The sequence below is a fragment of the Gavia stellata genome, chromosome 24 (assembly GCF_030936135.1).
Source record: "Gavia stellata isolate bGavSte3 chromosome 24, bGavSte3.hap2, whole genome shotgun sequence".
NCBI lineage: Eukaryota > Metazoa > Chordata > Aves > Gaviiformes > Gaviidae > Gavia > Gavia stellata.
Genome location: NC_082617.1, coordinates 2600543 through 2621571, shown reverse-complemented (window position 1 = coordinate 2621571; position 21029 = coordinate 2600543). Strand labels below are relative to the sequence as shown.

At 47.2% G+C, this 21029-nt stretch overlaps 1 protein-coding gene across 6 annotated transcripts in view; it reads right to left on the bottom strand.

Moving 5' to 3' along the window:
* NSMF (NMDA receptor synaptonuclear signaling and neuronal migration factor) overlaps positions 1 to 21029 on the bottom strand; it is a 54906-nt gene that overhangs the window by 19853 nt on the left and 14024 nt on the right. For 2 of the 6 annotated variants that reach the window (XM_059828900.1, XM_059828905.1), the window contains exons 3-7: positions 13201 to 13683; positions 8549 to 8624; positions 6508 to 6513; positions 5866 to 5934; positions 1503 to 1555 (exon numbers count right to left, since the gene is read on the bottom strand). In XM_059828900.1, the coding sequence (XP_059684883.1) occupies positions 1503 to 1555; positions 5866 to 5934; positions 6508 to 6513; positions 8549 to 8624; positions 13201 to 13683 (687 nt within the window). The remainder of the gene's footprint in view (positions 1 to 1502; positions 1556 to 5865; positions 5935 to 6507; positions 6514 to 8548; positions 8625 to 13200; positions 13684 to 21029) is intronic. The other 4 variants (XM_059828899.1, XM_059828902.1, XM_059828904.1 and 1 more) reach the window with 3 other exon arrangements.

Below are 21029 nucleotides of genomic sequence, written 5' to 3'. Positions count from 1 at the left end.
TGAGCACTTGCCCCGGCTTTTTTTTTTTTTTTCTTTTTCCCCCAACAGGCATTATATTATTTGTACCGGCATTTCCCAAGCAGAATCCAGGGAGCTTGGCCCAGCTGGCTGCACCACAGGCAAATTCCTGGGAACTGCCAACCACAATGTCTGACTTGGCAAGCCCACGTGAAAGCCATTATGCCTAGATTAACAGCCACTTATAGCCACTAATACCTATTTCTGGTAGCAGACAGAGCAAGTTTGCTGCAGTGTATCCAGTAACAGCATCTCATGTCAGCAGCACAGGAATTCACTGCAGATCTGCATTACAAGAGCTGAGAAGCAGCCTGTCCTCTGCTGCAGTGTGTCCAAATGTGGGTGTCCAGGGAGACAAATCACATGAGAAGTTCTTCAGGTGATCTCCATCCTCAGCTTTCATTCAAAACCAGGCATTTAGCTATTGTGCACGCAAAGAAAGCTTTGAAAACATGACCCGAGAGTTACCAAGGCAGAGAGGCATGCCTGAACTTCCAGACAGCTCTAGGGAGAGGTGAGCCCTGTTCATTTCAGGCAGTGCTAACTCAGATGCCAATAAAGACACTTTAGAGGGCAATGCTGTTTGCTGTTCACTTCCCACAGCATATGAGAAAGGAGAGGAAAGAATGCAAATTCAACTCAGCAGAGCTTTGCTGTGGGCAGCCTGTACACGATGCCTGGCCAGGGGGTGGGAAGAACAAGCTGTTTCTTCTTCTGGAGCAATCCTCAGCTCTCGGGAGCCAGTTACACCATTCTCAGCCCATTTCACAGCAACAAGGGAGCTGCTCCAACCAAGTTATGGAGGAATGTTGCTTTCCTCAGGGAACAGGAACTGCCATTTCCCAGGCCTAAGAGGTGATTTCTTCCCCAGTAAGACACAGCGCTCCCTTATTTCCCCCTTGTTCCAATCCTCTTCTTTCTCCCTTCCACCGTCCTCTCAGCTCCCACCGGACGACTTTCCCCCAGGTCCAGCTGCGGAGATGGTGGTGGGACAGGGGAGGAGAAAAGAGGAAGCCACCAGTCTGTGTGGCACATGAAGCACCGACTGCCCCCAGGAAGCCACAGCTGGTCTGCAGCTTCAGTAAGAGGCCAGGCAGCCCTCACCAGCTCTGCTGAACTCTCAGCTTTGGTTCTCCTCACAAGCATCTACACCAGTGATCACCGAAAACCACATGCATGTGGGACAAGGACGCTGCAACTCTCCTTCCTCTCCTTGCACTGAGGCCACAGAGATCTCACATGGCCAAAGCAGACGGTCCTTGGAAATAGCTTAAAGGCTGCTGGCAGACATCTGTGTGTCCTGGAGACTTGCAAAAACCTGGCCTTCTTTCTTGTAGGGTTAAACGGCATCAGCAGGTCAAATCGTTTCTCCGGCCCAATGCTAGGTCCTTTCCACCCGCATCTGCACGTAGCATAGGGTTCCCTGTGTCCCACCGGCACAAACCCCAACTCTTCACAGCCACATCTTACAGGTGCTCACTTACTTTGTGCTTTAACCCTTCGGCTCCCCACCATGCGGAGGTGCTTCCGAAAATTCCTGAAAGAAAGGCCAAACAAAACCTCTGAGAAAGGTAATACAAAGCAGTACCTGGGCCCAGCAGGACTGAAAACAACTGGGAGGAAAAAAAAAAAATTGGGAAGACAGCATATTTCCTTGTCAGTATTCAAAAGCTGGAGACCAGTTTCCCAGCCTGCACCTATTCAGTGCTGGGCATGGTTATGTTTGTCAAGAGTGTGGCTGTTTCTTCTGAACTCCCTGGGCTGGTGGTACAGGGCAAGTGAGGTGGTACAGGGCAAGCGAGGTCCTACATGGCAGTCCCCTTCTCACCGCCTGCTTTCACTTTCCTACAACTAAGGCACCTGTGCTGTAACTTTGCTGAAGACCCTGCCACTGCCCATGCTGGCAATGCTCCCTCTTCTCCCAGTAAGCAGCAGTAAGTGCTTCCCTTCTCCTTTCTTCCACACATGCTTCAGCAGGGAAGTGGGATGCCCAGGCTCTGTCCTGCTAGGCAGCATGCACACACCATGCTCATGGCTGTGCTCATTCCCAAACACATTCACAGCAGCTGCTAAAATCCCACCTGTGCTGTTAGCAACCGTGCAGCCCATACTGCTCTCTAGGGCAAAGAGCTGGGAAAGACTGAAGCAGCTTCTTCCTTCTCAGACAGCACTGTTCAGCAAGGCTGAGTGTCCTCATGGGCCGGCTCTCTAAACGCTGCCTGCCTAACTGCATGCTTCCCTGCCCAGGACCCACAGGCAGAGTTCAGTGGGGCTGCAGAGTACACAGCTCCTGAGGCAAGTCCACCAGAGGGTAAGCTTCAGGGAGCAGCTACGCTCTGCAGTCAGGTCTGTGTAAAACAGTCCGTCGTGGCCACTCCTGAGAGACAATGGCAAAAGGACTCTTCGTCCAGCCCCTCCGAGTGCAAGGGACCTGCTTCCCTTAGTTTCTCATCACTCACCTAGACAGGAACCAAACAGGACAGGAACCAAACAGGACACCAGAAGACACACAGGGAAGAAGCAGCAGGTAGACTAGCAAGAAAAGTGTCACTCCTCTGTGAACTCTACTTAGGGTGACTTCTCCCTGCCCTGCAGCCCCCATGGCCCCCAGGGATGTCAGTGAGCCCATGTACCAGCAGCCTGCATGGAGTGGGGGAGCATTCCTAGATTCCTTCCTTCCCCACCAACATACACCGCAGACATCAAGCAACAAAGACTACTGCTAGTGAAACGGGTAAAATGACAAGTCTGGCTCACACACAAGTTAGTGGGATGAGTAAGGACATGTTGCAACCATGCAGATGCTTTAGCAAACTAATTGGACTAGAAGACACTTCCAGCACCGACATGAAGTTGTTCAGAGAAAGTCAGATACGTCTGCTCCTGTACAGAGAGATCAACACAGCCCTCGTGAGAGAGCACTTAACCCACGCCACCTTCTGCACTGTCCCCCACTTTGGCCTTGGGTCCCATGTTGTCATGAGGATGCAAATTCAGCAGCTCAAGAAGGAAAACTAGCAGCTGGGTAGTGAAGCTGGGAGCAACATTATTCTATGACAAATTTCCATCTGCACTTGCACTATTAATGTTCTTTTCCAACGAAAAGCTCTACTTGGGTACATGAAGATTCACTGCTGTGGATCAGACAACTGCTCCCTTTAGACAATAACTAAAACAATTTGTTTCACTAACACACGCTGGACTGGCTCTACATAACAAAGCCTTCTGGGGCGTGTGATGACTGATAATGTGGGCTGTCTTACTGCGTGTTAGATTAAAATCCAAATAAATACAATATTTTAAGGGAACCAGGGTCATTCTTTACATAGAAATGTCTTAGACATACATTGTAACACATCAGAATGAAAATCTTTATGGTCCATTCTGAGACCAAGATCATACCAGACACTGAGCACCGATGTTAATCGCCAAGGCCGCTGTTACATCCTTTGGGCTTTTGGCATTTTGGAGTAAGATCCATTTTTCTGTTAAATGCTCAGTTGTCCACTCCCCAGAGGAGTTTTCTCAGACCCTGGGGGGAAAGGGGAATAAAGCAGTCTTTGCCATAGAAGAGTGATGCTCCCAGCTGCCCAGACAGCTTGGTCTCTCCCATGGGTGCAGGTTGAGAGCAGCTGTCTAGATACATCTCCTAAATACTGCTGAGAGCAGCTCCAGGGAGAATCCAGCTGCTCAAGGTTAACCACTGCACTAAATGATTGGAGAATGGGACAAAGGACTTTTTCCCCCCCCTCCAGCTCTTCTAGAAAAAAAGCACTTTGGAAAGGAGGTGCAAGCCCAGAACCGCCTTTTAACGGGGGCATCCTGTGGCCATCTAGAACCTTCTGAGAGCTTTTAGCAGCTGTATTGGTCCTCAAGCCCCTCTGTGCTTGCATGTCAGCACAAAAGGACTGGCATAGCACCCCGGGGGAGCCGCAATCTGCTCTGTGAGCAGTGGTGCTACATGAACCTGCCCAGTCTTCCTGCCTGGCTCCCGCAATTGCACCCAGAAAACCCAGTGTTATTGGATCACTAGTGAGATCTCTCGGCGATCAAAATTCAACAAGCATCCCTCGAGTTACAGTGATAAAATCTCCTTATTACTGCCTTTGCTGAACAGTCCTCCTCCTGACAGGCTCCAGCTTGCCACGCAGTCCACACGACCCTATGCCACCTCCATGGTACCCATTCCAGCCAAAGGGTCTCCGAGACACAGTCCCACCCTGCACACTCTGCAGCTCTGCCTGCAGCAGTTCTTTCGCACTCTGCAGAGAAGCCTTTTCAATACTCGAACAAAGGTCAATGACAGAATTACTGACGTGTATCAATGCTCTGCAAAACTCCCAACAGCAACTCTCATGTTCTCCTCCCCAGCTCCTCCTTGCAGCGGTCACAGGGTTCAGCAAACCACTGGGCATCATTCACTCTTGAGGCAACATCCATTGCATCAGCACATGTGCCATGCCACACCAACCAGCCTCCCTGTGCACCAGACACACCGGGCCAAGCACTGAAGGGGCTGTGTGATAACAACTGAACTTCCGAAACACCTGGGGCCATGAAGGGCTGCCCAACAAGCTTCCGAAACTGTGGTGGGGCTGGGGTCCTCCTCACTCTCTGGAGAAGAGAGCTGAACACTAACTGCCAGCAACCCTTACAGCTGGCCAGCGTCTGCTTGCATGGCACAGCCCAAAACCCACACGGACAAAAGCCCATCGCTGCTATCCTGTCTCCTCTTTATCATGAGATAAATGCAGATGGGCTCCCATTGTACAATCCTGCCTAGACCTTCAGTGTCCACAGGAGGTGAAGGGACATGCTGGCCACTCAACACAGGGATGACATGACTCCGTCCTCTATCCTGATTACACAGCATCACTGAGGTATACGACTCTTACTCCTGTATTTGCAAGCCATGTGAATAAGCCATTTTCTAACAAAGACTCGTCTCTATCTAAAAATTCTGAGAAATCCCTTTCTTTTTAAAGATACACTGTCTATTTATTTACTGCATCTTCAGTTTTGATTCTTATTTCTCTTCATTATTGATGAAAAAAACCACGACCCTTAAGTTGCTAAAAAAATTAAAAATCTTCCTGGCAATTTCCCAGTTAAGAAAACCTGATGTTTTTCTCCCACTTTGTTTTGAATAGCGCTGAAGTGATCATGGCAGTTTTTAACCAATGACACAAATGCTGTGTTATTCTTCTTAGTAGGCTGCCAAAATAGATGAGCTTTGGCACATTTGAAAAAACCAGAACAGTTCTGATTAAAACAGTGGCTAAGCGATGTGCCCCATGAAGCGAGCAGAGGGAAACCGGGACCCTTCTGTAATACCTGGACAAGGAATCAGTCCCCACTCCCTTTCCTTTCCTTTCCGTTTTTTAAAAAAAGATTTAAAAAAATGGACTTCTGGTCACTAGAGGTGTTAATTTTGCCTAGGTCTCAGATTTCTGAGGTGCATTTGTAGATGCAGCAACAGCACATAGAAGTGTTCAGCTAATCTGAAAGAATTTCCAAATATTTGGGAGAAGGGCTGGGGAAATTGCATCTTTAATTTTTTTTATATCTATTATATATTTTTCTGCCTGAAACACAGATCCTCTATATTATATTTGGAAGCTTAAAAGAAACTTGACAGTGTTCCTTTAAGAAGATGGAGATCAGCTATCTTGAGCACTGCAGCATCATTCACCTCCACATTTCTAACACAGCCACTGCTAGTGTCCCTATGAACAGCAACACAGACAGGGACAACCACGTTCCACGTCATCAAGCGTCACTAATGACACCCGAAGGGCCCATGCAACACCAGGCAAGGTTATGGCTATGGGAGAAAACAGGCCCTACCTCTGTATAACAGCTGCAGAATCATTCTCTCGTTTCCGTCTCTTCCTCTCTGCGTAGCCCCTGAATGCCCTGGGAAACCATTTTAAGCCATTAACCAACTACACAGCTTTAAACTAGAGAGGACACGAAACACAGACAGGAAAGCTCTCACCAGACAACAGAGAAAGATTAGGCTGACCAAGGAAGACAGCCAGTCCTTGCAGGACTGCGTGCGAGTCAGGGGCCAGGCAAAAGACTCACCAAACCAAAGGTCCTCACTCCCTAGGGTAGGTGGCTGGACAAGCAGTTGTTCCTAAAGCAAACATAAGAGTGGCCAGAGCATGGCCCAAAGAATGGGGGCAAGCAGCCATCATCCCTGCTATGGAGGAACGGACCTAGGAGACTGCAGAGACAAAACCTCTGTACACCGGGATCAAGAGGGACAAAAGCATGCTAGCAACTGTAGTCTCCATTTCGAAGATGAAGGTGGTTGCGGTGTGATCCATGTAGGCCTACCAGGTGTAGCCGTCTAACCTCTTGCCAGCTGACAAACAGCCCTAGCACAGGGAAAGCACGAGTAAATATGATGGACAGGAGAGGAGAGGAGCATTTATCCAGGACACCAACAAACAAGGAAATAAAAAAAATGAAGATTATACTTACGAGATGCTAGAGATTCCAGGAGACGCAGGGAAAAAGAAAGAGAACAGGAATTCATTAGTGCTCAGCCCCGGACAGCATTCTGAGGGAATTCTCACTCCAGAAGGAATATTTCTTGTTAGGTCGAAGGAAATTGCTTTTTAAATTAAACCTTTCTCAGTGGTGAGACTCCTACTTGACCAAGCTAAATCCTCCCTGGGGCAGTGTTGGCACGTGGCTTGGCTGCAAATTAAGCTCTGTGTAGACCCAGAGAACATGCAGATGTACAACTGACAGCTGAACGTGGCCCATCAGGCTATGATGGGAGCTCAGCATCACGGGCTTCTGGAGCAGGGAGACCTTTTACCAGAGTGACAAAGACTTGTGAAGTCAGCTCACACTGTCTGGTCCATGAAAGAGGCAAGCACGGTGGGCTGAAAACAGTAGAGCAGGGGACAGGAGGAGAGGGACACCTGGACGAGCCATTCCAACCAGCTTAGGGAAGTGCCCTGAAATTTTGGAGATGTTTCTGTGCCATTTCTAGAGGCAGCACAGAATCTCCAGAAACGTTAACCAGGGAGTTATGTTAACCAAGGGAGCTGTGCTCCTCAAGGGTTTCCTTAGGGCACCATTCCCCAAACCAACCTCACTTTGGCCTTCAACAGCTCCAAGCCTTGTAAGCCCTGCCATGGGCCACCATCCTGCAACAAACCTTGTGCGCAGCAAAGATGACTTCAGATCGCAAGGGATGTGCCCGAAGGCAAAGGAAACATGCTGATTTTGTGCATGGTTTGGTGTGTCAGATCAGAACTGTAAAATACCATTCATTGTTACCAGCCAACACTTCTAAAGAGCAAAGCAAGTATCTGTCAAATTGCCCTCAGACTGCCCACAGGCCCTGTCAGCCTGGTGCCCAGGAGCGTTAACCGGCTGGGGTGCCACCGAACTTACAATCCCTGAAAAGGGGGCAGAGGGACATAGAGGTCAGGTAGGAGAAGCAGCGCTAGGACAATACAGAGACAGCAGAAGCCCATGGAGACTCCTCACTCCCACTGTCAGGGTGGGATTAGCATCCCACCACCATGCATCAGATTCCACAGACTGGCACTAGGCAAATGCCTCCCTCGTGCTGTTCCCCATGCTGGGAGGGTGGGTCACACCTCCAGCTGAGCTGGAGGGAAAGGGCATGAAGATAAGCGTTTTTTCTGGGGGATGCAGATCCCTTCCAGTATCTCAGCAGCCACCCCTCTCCCCAATGCCAGATCCAGCCCTTGCTGCATCAGTCCTTAGAGGTCTGATCCAGTCTGGGTTATCCCAACATCAACAACCAGCCTCTTTTGGGGATTTAGGAAGGGAAAGGTACGAGGGAAAGAAGAAGAAGTGGCAGAGAAAATTACAAAAAGGACACCGGATTAGACAACGAGAAATAAAAAGAGCAGTAGAGCTGAAGGTGATACAGCCGTTGGAGGAAGAACACAGGAAAAAGGTGACAATGCACAGCAACCAGTGGCACCAAAACCTGCGTGGAGTGTGGAGGGAGAGGCTGTTCCTAACTCAGATCCGTTCACACTTTGCAGAGATTTTACTGACACCTTCTTCAAATGACCAGACGAGCACAGAAGCTGTAGGGCTATATCTCATCCTATAGAGACACACTCCTCTGGAGTGATGGATGCAGGGCAAGCCTGGAATACTATTCGCTCGGGGCAGTGGCTGCAGCAGAAGTAAGTGGTGGAAGATCTCAACTGGTGCTCCCACAGGACCCTCGCTCTGCAGAGGCAGCCAGGGATGGGGCGCAGTGTCACAGAGAAAATAACGGAAGCAGAGAAAAGCTGGGTAGCCCAAGGAGTTAAAGAAAGTAAAACTAAACAAATGGGAGTTAGTAGGAAAAAGAACTACTAAGTGCAAAAAAGAAATTCAGAAGAAACAGGGTTCTTTCTCTCTCTCACCCCCAGACTATGGTGCCAAACATACAACTCGATTGCTTCAGGCTCTCGGATAAAGTTCACGTCCACTAAAAGCTGTTAAGATACACAATAAAAGCTACAGCAGTAGTTTCACTTACGCTTGCATAGTTGTAGTAGCAGTTTGAAAACTGAAGAGGTTCTCTTTTGGGAACCAGGTTCGTATGGGAACATCATCTGGAAGAGAGAGAGCAAAACCTGAGAATCCAGCGGGCAGAGACATCGTTCAGACAGCAACACTTTCCAAGCTCTTTCTCTTAGTACTTTTCTTCAGCATCCTGCCCTGTACTAAACAGGGGACTCTCATTCTCCTCATATATACGCACACTACCGTCGAGTGTTTTGTAAATTTGTGCTAAGCTTGTCTATCAGGCTACTAAATGAAGAATGAAAGCTCTATCCTAAATGTGGAAGATTAGAATAATCCAGGAATTACAGAAGAGACATTTGAACAAGAAAAAAAAAGCCAGGGGAAAGAAACATTTTTCATTAAAAGCATTTTCCAGCCTCTGCGTCTTCCTTAGTACCATTAGTTTGAAATGTCCCATTCATCCAGTTCTTTTTGATACAGCCTCCCACGGAAGACAAAAAGCATTCACCTTTCTCTCTTCACAACTGTAAGCCTGAGACAGACTCTTTTTTTCTTCTATTGAAGTTTCAATGAACCCCTCACACACCTGCTCCTGATGACCTGGCCATCATGAGTTTTTCTAGTTTTAGAAGTCAACCCCGCACATCAGCTACATAATCTGCAGACAAGTCTGTGCTTATTTGGTCCCCTATGTTTGTAAACTGCTTTGCTTGAACCAACTGCAAATTATTTCCTAACTCCGTTGCATTAGGACACCGCATCATCTTCACATAATAACCACTAAGACAAAAAGCAGGCAGCAAAACAAGTCATTAATTATGTGTGTGGGACGGTGGTGACCAGAAGGAGAAATCTGACCAAGAAGCAGCTCCTGTTGAGAACTCTCAGGCTGAAATCGGTTAGGCAGGGAATCAGAGGTGTATTAAAATCCACTGACACAAGATGTGCGGGATCCCAGTGGATTGGATACCTGGGATTTGGAGCTACCTGATTTTTCATCTTGCTTCACTCCCAGTTTGTGGCTTCCTTGCTTAATGCCTTGCTACATGTTGCTGATCATGTGTCTTGCTTCACTCATTCAAGTTTTAAGTTCATTAGCAGCTATGTATCTTAGTCATTAATAGTCTGGCATTGTCAAGAGGGGTTTTTTTTATTCACTTTCATGGGCCAAACCCTTCATGCCTACTGCAGACATAATTACTACAGACCAGATATCTTACCAAATGTTTTGTACAGGTCATCATCTACTACAGACTGATCCTGCTGTTCCCTGACAGTACAAGAAGTGGCTGCAATTACAGATGCAAAAAATGCTAAATGCAACTGGGAAGGCTTCCTTTGAAGTGAAGCTTCCAAGAAATAATACAGAAAGCTGTAACAGACACTCCTTCTCAGCTAACAGTTTACGTCAAGACTTGTGTAAAGGCACCCTAAGGAAATATATGTTACATGAAAATCGCATTCTAGTATGCTAAATACTTATTACGAAGTTCCTATGTCTGCTCTCCTCCAAAAAACAGATAGACAAGAAATGCAAACCAACTCAGCCTATAAATGAATTACTTGTTTGAAGTCTTGAACCCACAAAAGTGGTGGAGGAGGAGTTGCACAAATTCCTTTTTAGCCAACAATTCTGTACAGACTTTCTCAGGGACTACGCATTTCAAAGGACTGACAATCTCTTAATATATTTTACAGCTTTTAAGCCACTAGCTTTGATTCAAAGCACAGCTTATGAACAACAGCTAATATCATTATGAGGCTTTGCCTGGACAACCTCTGGAAGCCTCCCCTCCTTTTCTGACAGACAGGAGTCAACATAGGAAGGGTGTAACACCTCTACCCAACAGCACTCAATGTAGAATAAAGGATTTGTGACCTTTCAGAGTCGCCTCTTTACCCACCAGAGGTAGAATAGTAGTAGAGAAGCACACAGCTGGGGACTAGGGAGCACAGCTCAGCTCCAGAGCTCATCCACCAAATTAAAATTCGGATTATGAGTATGACTTTTGCTTCCATGAGCAGGTAGCATGCTCCTTTTTGGCCAGGCAGAGCATCTTGTTCCCCCTTCTTGTTACCATCAACTGTAATGAAATAGTCAGGGACCCATGGGCCTGGGTAAGACTGGAGGAACACCACCACCACGTTCAGCATTTCCAGCTACATGCCAGGCTGCATGCAAACACCAGCATCTCTGTCCATGAGTGGATGTGTTTCTATCAGACCCTGGGAGCAGCACAGGAGATAACAGCTTGTGCTTCTCTGAAATAGTGTTAGGCATCATAAACTCAGCATAAAAATTCATATTAAATAAGGCCAATCTGGCCTAACTGCCATGAGTGTTGGTTTGCAGCAATAACGTGTCATGTAAATCCAAACAGAGAAAGCAGCACTGTAAAATGAACCTCTGGGGAAATTAGTCTCCCTCTCTCGCCTCCATTCATCTCTGCTCTGCTGGCCATGCATGAAGGACATTCCAAGAAATACTTCTTGCAACCTGCAACAGTTGTGCCACTCAATTCTCGGTCCTTCTGAGTAACAACACTTGGATAGAGAGTGCAAACGAGACCAAGCTGAGAAAACTTCCATTCCATGATGCCAGTGCTATGATGGGATTTGGTCTCAGAGGCACAGTGCTTGCTGCCTGTGCAGCTACACGTGCAAGCACTCAGAAGCTCGAGACAAGCACCGAGGGTAGCTGCTGTCTACTTGTACGCAACATGACATACTTACGGAGGCATCTGCAGGTTTGGCGCTGTCAAATCTGTTCCCATTTAAGTAACTACTCCAATATATTTTCAGAAAGGCAAATCTCCATTTCGCATTCATAACTGGCCCTAACAAAAATCGCTGCCTAGCTGAAAATATGTATTATAAATCCCAAGGCCCAGAAACAGCACACGGCATCTCTCTATAGCATTTGCTAGGACATGTTTTCTGGCAAACAGAGGCATTTAGCTCCAGCTATGAGGAGTTAAACTCCTCCATTAGTAATTTGGAGCTTTCCTTTGGTTCTGTATCAAGCAACCTGCTTCAGTCTCACAGTGCAGAGTACAATTTTGATTTGTGCAGGAAAGCTTTTAATGTAAATCCATCAGCATCAGAACAGGAAATCTTCTCTTTCTTAATTCAGTACACATCACGAGGCTGCAACCAATTCAACTTAGCACCCTGATCTCCACAAGTCCAAGTCCCTGGGGTTGGTGATCTCCTTTCCTGAAAGGCTGGGACTGAAATGGCTTTCCTTTTCTGCCTTCACACAAGCTTTCTGGCTGTGTCATCATATGCAGAGCCATCTTTTAGCAGGTAAAACATGTATGATCACAAAACCATAAAAGGTTTCCATTCAGGAAAACTCTTCTCACTCTGTTTCTTGCACTTAAGCAATAAAAATAATAAAGTCTAAACTTGCACATGTAGTGCCTGATGTGAAGCCCAAAAAATCACAGGGAACAAACATAGAAACAACACTTAAAAAACTATGCACAGGAATTAGCGGGACTGTGGGTGTTCTGCACACTTGATAATCAATTATTTTATTATTTTCTAATTATTCTTAAGTATTAGACCATGTATTAATTTAGTCACAGAATTTCAAGCATCTAGGCATGAAAATATGGTCCAGAACCCAACCTTTCTGTGATTTTTACCCGCAGTAAATATCACTGTGATATTTACTAGAAAACTATGAACCCAGGAAAGATGTACAGTCTGATCTCCACAGTCCTTATACTCAATTTATTTTCAAGGAGAAAACCTTGACCTTTCCTGGCTGGACACTCCGCTCAAAAAGCCTTGGGGGAAAAAAAAAAAAAAAAAAAAAATTCAGATAAATTAGGTCAGACTCTTTGCCAGCCACATATAGAGCTGACAGGCAAAAAAGATGGACTGCGTACTAGCTTATAATTCAAAGCACATAGATTGTGACATATATTTGATTAATAGTTAAGTTTTAAAAAATTCATTATTGTCTTTAAATGTAATTGAATAATTACAAGCCCTATTCCCTGAAAATACTGAGCAAATGGATAGTGAGTGGAGAAGAAAGTCCAATATTGTGGGTTTTGCTAGTATTTATGGAATGAGGTGGCACTACGTGAGGGACCCCACTAAACTGCTTCCAGCCACGCAGAGAAGCATTTCAGGGACGCATCAAAGTACAGAACACCATACCTGAGCTGAGGTGAGGCTCCCTCTGAGCACCCCAGCACGTTCACAAAGATTTCGCCTGCCTCAGCCCCAGAATGAGGCAGAGAAGGTCCTGCTCTGAACTTCCTCCTGGAGAAGCATAAACGTAGGTGCTTTGACGCAGCCCCTCCTCTCTTGCTCTTCCTTCAACAGAAAGGGAGCCCACAGAGATTACCCTCACTAAGCTACAAGAAGCTGTCATGAAAACCATACTGACAAGCTAGAAGCAGAGACAGTGGGGTTTGGATGAGCCGGCCTCAAACTGAGCTCAGCTTATTTTAAACTCCCACTTTGACAATCCCTTTCCACGAACGCTGATGCAAGGTACCAGCAAGGTGCCAAAGAGGAAACACTACAAGGCCCAACTCAAAGCAACGAAACCTCCACAGTGGGATACAATGAGTGTCACCCTTCACCCCTGAGTCGATGAGTCCCTTTGTGTCCTTCCAGCACACAGCACTCACCCTTACTTACCAGACACTCGATCGACACTATACATCCTCTCCAGCCTTTTTCTGTGCCACCCAGTCTCACTGGATTGATGATGCTCCAGGTCAAAGGAATGCTGGGAAGGGGCAGCCAGCCGGGTGCAGTTTGGGCACTCCTTGGAGCCCTGCCGGCTGCCTGGCCAGCCCTTGCAATGCCTGCTAACGCCGTGAGAGCCGCCAGCACCGTGCACTTGGTGGCCGTGGTGGTGGCATTCCTCTTGGGCAGCCCCCTTCATCACCACCAGTTCCATACTCTCGTTCTCATGGTCCGACAGCATCGGCCTCTCGCCGGAGATCGTGTAGACTCGTGGCTTCGGTCCCTCGCTTGGCATCTTCTCTGCCTGCTCCTCAGAGAAGCTCCTCTCAAACTTGCCGTCTGAGATGACGGAGAGCCTGCGCTTGTTCTGTGCTGCCTGCTGCATCTCAGGGGAGTCCTCCTGTCCGATGTAGGAGTCTGCTAACAGGTGATCTGAAACAAACAGCACACTTTCCTTAAAACCAAAGCACCCCAGACACAGCCAAATTCAGGAGGCTTTTTGTTACTGCTGCAGAAAGGGGAAGGGGGAGAGAGATATGGTAGGTTCCCCCAGGAACCTCTTCAGATGAACGCATGCCCATAGTCTTCTAAACCTCCAGAGTTGGTACTGAAATGAGAGACATTTCTCCCAAATATGCATGATATTTTAAATGTGCGTGGCCACCAAACAAGACTAGAAGCAAATGCAGGTCTCATTGCACAGCCTGAAAATGCTTACGTGCAAAACAGCCCTTGTTCAGCTGCACAGTCCTGTCTGCTTCAGCAGGTTTAGCCACGCGAGGGCTACTGAGCTGGTGAAAATTTGCAGGACAAGGACCAGCACCAACTTCTCTAAGAAGTGACAAACCCCAAGTGTTTTGTGCACCAAGTTATGGTGTGCCCAGCAGGAGCAGGGAGGTGATCGTGCCCCTGTACTCGGCTCTGGTGAGGCCGCACCTCGAGTACTGTATTCAGTTTTGGGCCCCTCACTTCAGGAAGGACATTGAGGTGCTGGAACGTGTCCAGAGAAGGGCGACGGAGCTGGTGAGGGGTCTGGAGCACAAGTCTGATGAGGAGCGGCTGAGGGAGCTGGGGTTGTTCAGCCTGGAGAAGAGGAGGCTGAGGGGAGACCTCATCGCTCTCTCCAACTACCTGAAAGGGGGTTGTGGTGAGGTGGGTGTTGGTCTCTTCTCCCAAGTGACAGGACAAGAGGGGAATGGCCTCAAGTTGCTCCAGGGGAGGTTCAGGCTGGATATTAGGAAAAAGTTCTTTACTGAGAGAGTAGTGAAACATTGGAATAGACTGCCCAGGGAGGTGGTAGAGTCACCCTCTCTGGAGGTATTCAAGGAGCGTGTGGATGTGGCATTGTGGGATGTGGCTTGATGGGCATGGTGCTGTGTGGTGTGGGTGGGTTGTTTTGGTGTGGGTTGTGGTGTATTTTGTGGTTTATGGGTGGTTTTGGTATTTTTTTGTGTGTGGGTTTTTTTTTTGTTTTTTTATGGTTGGACTTGATGATCTTACAGGTCTTTTCCAACCTTAGTGATTCTGTGATTATTTTTTAGAACTAAGGAAAAGGGGCAAGCCACCAGTGTTTGGTCTTTTCCCCCCATGATTTTCTGCCAATTGGTTTGACATGAAAGAAATGCAGAAAGACTTCAGCCGACAGCTGCTACACAGCGTCCCGCTCTCTGCAACGCCCTTGGTTAGCAGGCCTCATCGTGTGTGCAGATGGCAACAGCACAGCCTGCGGAAGCTGTCCTGAAGGAAAATGCAGCCGCTCCCTTTGTAGGGTAGGAAGATGGAGAGGAGAGAGGCCCATGAGCGCAACTATCTTTGGAGCCCACACACTGGATGAAGTGCCAGGAAATCTCAGCATTTCCATGGCAATTCCATGCATGAACCCAACAGTCGCTCCCACCCACCTGCTAATCCTTTTTTCAAGTGGCTGTTAATTACCTCTTACACTTCCCTTCAGATGGGAAGCAGCTAGGGGACTGTTAAAAAGGCGCAGCAGGGAATGCATTATTCATGTGACTACTACCCCAGAAAAAATAAAATCATTAGTGCCCAGCACAGACAGCAGCATTTTAAACAGAGGCAGAAAGCAAACCCAAGCCTTTACTTCACTAGATATTTAATGAACAACTTTCCTTTAGCTACTGAGCCATGACCTGGAAGAGCTCAGCAACAATCTGAGGCTTAGCTACCTTGTAGCTGGCCACGAAGAGATGAAGGAGGAAGAGACCTGCCTACCTCAGGACATGTCTGATGTATGTGTGCAACATGGACCTTTCACTGCTGCCACATTCTGCTTCCTATGAAGTGCTCTTGTGCCCCTCTGAAAAGAGCCCTCCCAAGCTGAGGACGTACACTTTCAGCTTTTGAATCTGAAGCCCATCCTGGATTGTGCTCACATTGCCAAGGGCCTCTCCCCCTGCTCTGTTTGCAGCCGAGACTGAACTGAATTGAGCTGGTACTGGTACAGTACCTCATTTTTCTGCTTGAGATACAAATTCCTCCAGCACTACTAAGAGATAAATACGTCTCTGGCCACTCTGCTCAAGAAGTGACTGTCAGGACTGTTCAGGCTGACACAACTCAGGTTCGTTTCATTTGCCTCCTAGCAAGACCTCACAGTCTCCAGATACTGTAGCTGGCAGCTGTGTGACTCCTTGAGCTGACCAGGAGGAGCAGCCTGTAGGACTCCTAAAGAGAGAGCTATGCCTCTTGAACCTATAGTTGATGCTGTCTTTCTAGACTTCACGTGAAGTCCAAAACACATGCCTAGGTGTAGTGCAGAGTCATGCACCTCACTGATACCGTCCACGTAGAATATGAAAGGTGGGCAGTGGTCTACTTAACCCATGGTCTCCTGCACAGAGACAGCATGGACATCTGCACCTCCCTCCGGGAGGAGAGCCCAATGAACTACAGGGGCCATCACCAGAACAACTGCAAGCCATTCATAGAATCACAGAATCATTTAGGTTGGAAAAGACCTTTAAGATCATCAAGTCCAACCATAAACGTAACACTGCCAAATCCATCACTAAACCGTGTCCCTAAGCACCTCATCCACACGTCTTTTTAACACCTCCAGGGATGGTCACTCCACCACCTCCCTGGGCAGCCTGTTCCAGTGTCTGACAACGCTTTCAGTGAAGAAATTTTTCCTAATATCCAATCTAAAGCTACCCTGACGCAACTTGTGGCCATTTCCTCTTGTCCATTCAAGTGGAAGAAGCTGCTCCACCAGCTGTCATTCAACAGCTTGTCCACTGAGTCCTACCAGCTGCAGGATACAACATCATGGACCAACCAGTGCCAAAAATGTTCACAGGCTCCAAAGTCTCTCCAACCACTTGTCACCCCTCAAGAGGCAGCAGGCCACCACATTTGTTCTCCAGCAACTCAGACACTCTCCAGTTCCAAGACTAACTGTGCTCTAGAGTGGGCATGTCTTGGGAAAACACCATCAAATGACTCTTCAAGATCTGCCAAGATCTGTGCTTGCTAATAATGCCAAGCACACCATTTTTTAAATTAAAAACAAAGGCCAGTTCTAAGTACTCATCTCAACTTGTCAAACTTACTAATCTGTGTGGGCACCATAACGCTACGTACTTCTTAAGACACCACAAAATAGTGGCTGACAGCTGCCTCTGTTCCTCCTGAAATGAATACTTCTATGGATGACGTATAGCCTCATTAGAGCAAACATACAGGATTGTGCACCTTTAGCCATGCACTGACAGCACAGCAATTCCAAGATCCGAGAATTTATGAACTCTGGTATCTGTGGGTAAATGGAAAAATGAAGTGCCCAAAGTATACTATGTCTGAAAACGCTGATTATCACAAGTGCAGAGAGACCAATTCCAGTCTCTATTTTATAAGCATTGAGGTCTGTTCAGCCCCATAAAATTTACAGACATGTAAGTGGGACATGACTGGTTTCATGCAAGAGTGAACTTTTTACTGAAATCACAGCAGGGTTACAATTCTTGACCGGATATATTTGACATAAACTACCTGTCCAATCTAGCATGCAAAATGCGAGGATAATCCTTTCTTCCTACCTTATCTGTCCCTAACTCAAGGTGTTTTCACGGTCTGCACTACAAAGGCCTGCCAGCATACCAATATGCTTTCTCTTTGTCAAACTACTGGATAATTATTTCTTTTCATTCAATTTAGTTCCTTCAGTAACTACACACTGGAGAAGCAACTTGATATGCAAAAGGAATGTGAAGCTTTATTCAATACTTCCAGTTAATAAAGAGTTTATCTACAGAAAAAAATCAGTATGGAAGGAAAAGAGATTCAAGCATCCATCATAATGAATTATTGGCTTCCAAAAACGAACGTGCACCATTTCAGGGAGCAAGTCTGTGCTAGCATTCACACACATGTGCATTCATGTACACCAGCAGTCGGAGACATTACCAGTGACTGGTTCCCTTGTCTGTGCTTGCAGTGAACTGGATTCAGGTGCCAAAGCACTGCACCTGCTTCCACTATGGCATTTCAGGTTAATAGTTTGCTTCTGCTAGGAAAGAAGTCAAAAGCTGGTCCAGAAATCAATGCTGAATTAAATATGAGCCACAGGGATGTTCAGTGAGGAGAACCGAGAAAGAGTAACAGGGGACTTCAGCAGGAACTGGAATTGCCTTCTAAGAGTCAGCTGAAGCAGACTACTGTTAACACCCTCTGCCAGGTTACTGCTGCTCCGTTTCATTTCATTTTCACATGGCTCTTGTCACCTCTCCCACAACCAGCTGCTCCATCAAACTGCCACGCCAGCCCAGGACAGCATGACACTCGGGAAGCCTGGCTCAGCGCCGTCCTCTCCAGCCACTCCGATGAAGCTGACCGGGTAACAATTCTGCTCTCCCACTTGCTTTCATCAGCAACACCTTTGTCTCACACGGTTGCAAAGCTACCTTGGAGCAGACAAATCAAGTTCCTCCAACGGATTTCTTTTCATCTAGATTTGTGCTCTACATGGATTTATTGTGCCTGAGATACTTAAGAGGAAGCTGAAGGGAAGAGGACCAACGTGCTTGATCTGTAGATCATGTGGCTATTGGTAACAGAAGCATCCAAATCATATTTTCATCACTTCCCTGTCTACCTGGGCTAAGTCTAACATCCTGTCCAGAGCCCAGGGGCTCGACAGTCCAGTCCTGAGGGCCAATCCACTTCTCACCCTCCTTGTTATTCACTTGAACACATGTCTCTTTGGCTTCACTTGCTCCTCTCTGATATTTCTTTCTTCACCTTCCATGCAACACTGCCCAACACAGTCATTACGGCATGCGTATCACTAAAGACACGACCACTGACAGCAATGATAATCTGTACTGGTTAATTTGCAGTATCTAGGGAAAGAAAGAATGCATATTCTCGGTACATGTAGCTCTTGATAATTAGGCGCCTATTACTATTAGGTACTTACAATACATCCTTTCTCATTCAGTAACTCTAACTTGAGCACTTGCTCTGACCCAAGTTAACTAACCGTGAAAGGACTTCCACATTTTCTTTCGCTGTCACAATGTTTCTCGAGAGGAAGTAACTGGGATAAACCTCAGTTGACTGATGCCCATTCACAGCAGCGGAGGGACTCACTAAGCCAAACTCCTATCTGATGCAGACTGCCCTGTAATCCCATGGGATGAGAAGTTTATAAATCAAGGCAGAATATAGCCATGAGGCATAGACAGAAGCTTAAAAAAAAAGTCCCAAATTTATTACTGTATTTAGCAGCCAAACTGATGATTAAAGCACCTTAGATTTAAAACCTCAGCTCCAGCATCAGAAGCAAAGTGGCAAAGGGGAATCCAGATAAACCCTATTAAAAAAACACCTGTCATGTCAGAAAAATAAATTGCAGAGAAAGAGTTCTCTCTTCCCTGCTCCACCTCAGCTGGACCTCTCTGGACCTGATGTTTATGCTACCAACTTTAAATGAATGAAAGAACTGTCTTGGACACTGAAGATGAATGGAAAGACTTTAGGTGTACATTGTATGGACTTACAGCATTGTTCATAGTAGTAATGAAGTTAATGCTTTTTTTATTTTATACCAGTGGGAGTCCAGGTGACACCCTCAATGAGAAGAGTGGATGGGTGCACTGGCTAGAGGCCCAGGGCACTGCAAAACCAGCAACATCTTTTCAAGCAGCACAGCTAAGCAGTTTCTCTCGCAATTCCAGTTCTGAGACCTCCCGTATGCCTGCCACTGACCCTCAGGTGTGCTAAGAGGCTGTCAGGTCCTGTTCTCCTCTGCTCCCTCTCTGAGCGTGCATCGGAGCCATAATGCAAATCTCCCTACCACGTCAGCCCTGTCCTTTTTTCCCCACGCTAACGTACCACAACGCGACCCCACCAGCACAGGGCTCCTGCCTCCAGAGACAGGCTGGCAGCTAACCTTGCTGGTCTGCAGGGTTGAAATTAGTCAAGAAATAGGCATGGTAAAACCCAGGAAATTTGTTCAAAATATTGAAACATGAGGCAGGGATATAAAAATGGAGATACAGCAATTAAAAAAGGTCACAGTGGCATTTCAGCCGTGCAATAGCTTCAGAGTCAAGTGAGCGAACGTCAAGCACAACATTCACCGTGGGATTACCCGAGGCCTGACCAAGCCAGCCCCACCGTGACTTTATCGGGCACCCTGACCCTACCGCTCCTGAGGAAGGAACATCACACCCTTCTCTGCAAGGCCCCAGAGAAAAGGCTCCCTTCAGTAAGGGAGCTGCTCTGAGAAAACAGAAGGTCACTTAACTATGACAAAATGGTTCCAATTAGTTTTCTGTGCTGAAATGGGCCTAGAAAACAAACAAACTGAAGACGCTGTTGACATGGTGCCTCACAGAGGAGTAACCTTTTATTCTGGCCTGTAACATTAATGTGAATAGATGAAATTGTTACTGTGAGACACGACCCAAAGGAGCAAGTGGCAGCTACCACCACTGGCCTTAGCATTTCCACGGTAACACTGTGACCGACGCTTTTATTCACTTTACAAGCAAACAACATATTCCACTGCAAGTTTTAGGATACACCCACACCATACCTGTGCTGGCCAATCCTGGAAGCAGCCTGAAACCCTCAGAGATGCGATTTCACATCCCTGCCCTGCCCTGAACTCAGGCTGCCTACAACCCCCTCCGCAGCAAGGGGTTTTTCTAGAAAGGCCACCTCCGTTGCTCAAGGCCAGCCGCACCACATCAGCGGAGGGGTACACCGAGAGAGCCGGGCCTGATGCGCTGCTGGGGTCCGTCCTGGGGACAGGGTAAATGTCCTCTAGAGAAAAAGGCAGACTTGGTGCTTACCCTGAATCAGGCTCTGCTGGTAGCTCCACAGCGTGTGCACTGGCAAATTGAAGGTCCCTCTTAGAGCACTGGATAGCTGCAGTCTTACTTCATAGCTTCATAAAAAGCACAGCTCGCAGGTCACTTGCTTGGACTAAAGCACCTGCAAAGTCTCACGCTGGAGTTTCTCAAGCCTCATGTCAGTTCCTGGCAGTGTCAGGAACCTCCTCTGTTGCAAGGCTGCTGCCCTCCACATGCACTCATACCCTCTCTTCTGAAGCAGCAGAAGCCCAGGGTGCAAACACAAGTGGTTGCTTCAGTGCAGTCTGACATGGCACAGCAGTCTTGGCAAACACGTTTTCCTCCTGCCACCACTACCCATTGCTATTTGGCTTGGGGAAGCTCACAAATGCCCTCTTCTCCTTACACACCCAGGATTTTCACTGATGACTGAAACGTCATGCCAAAACAAAGAAAAGA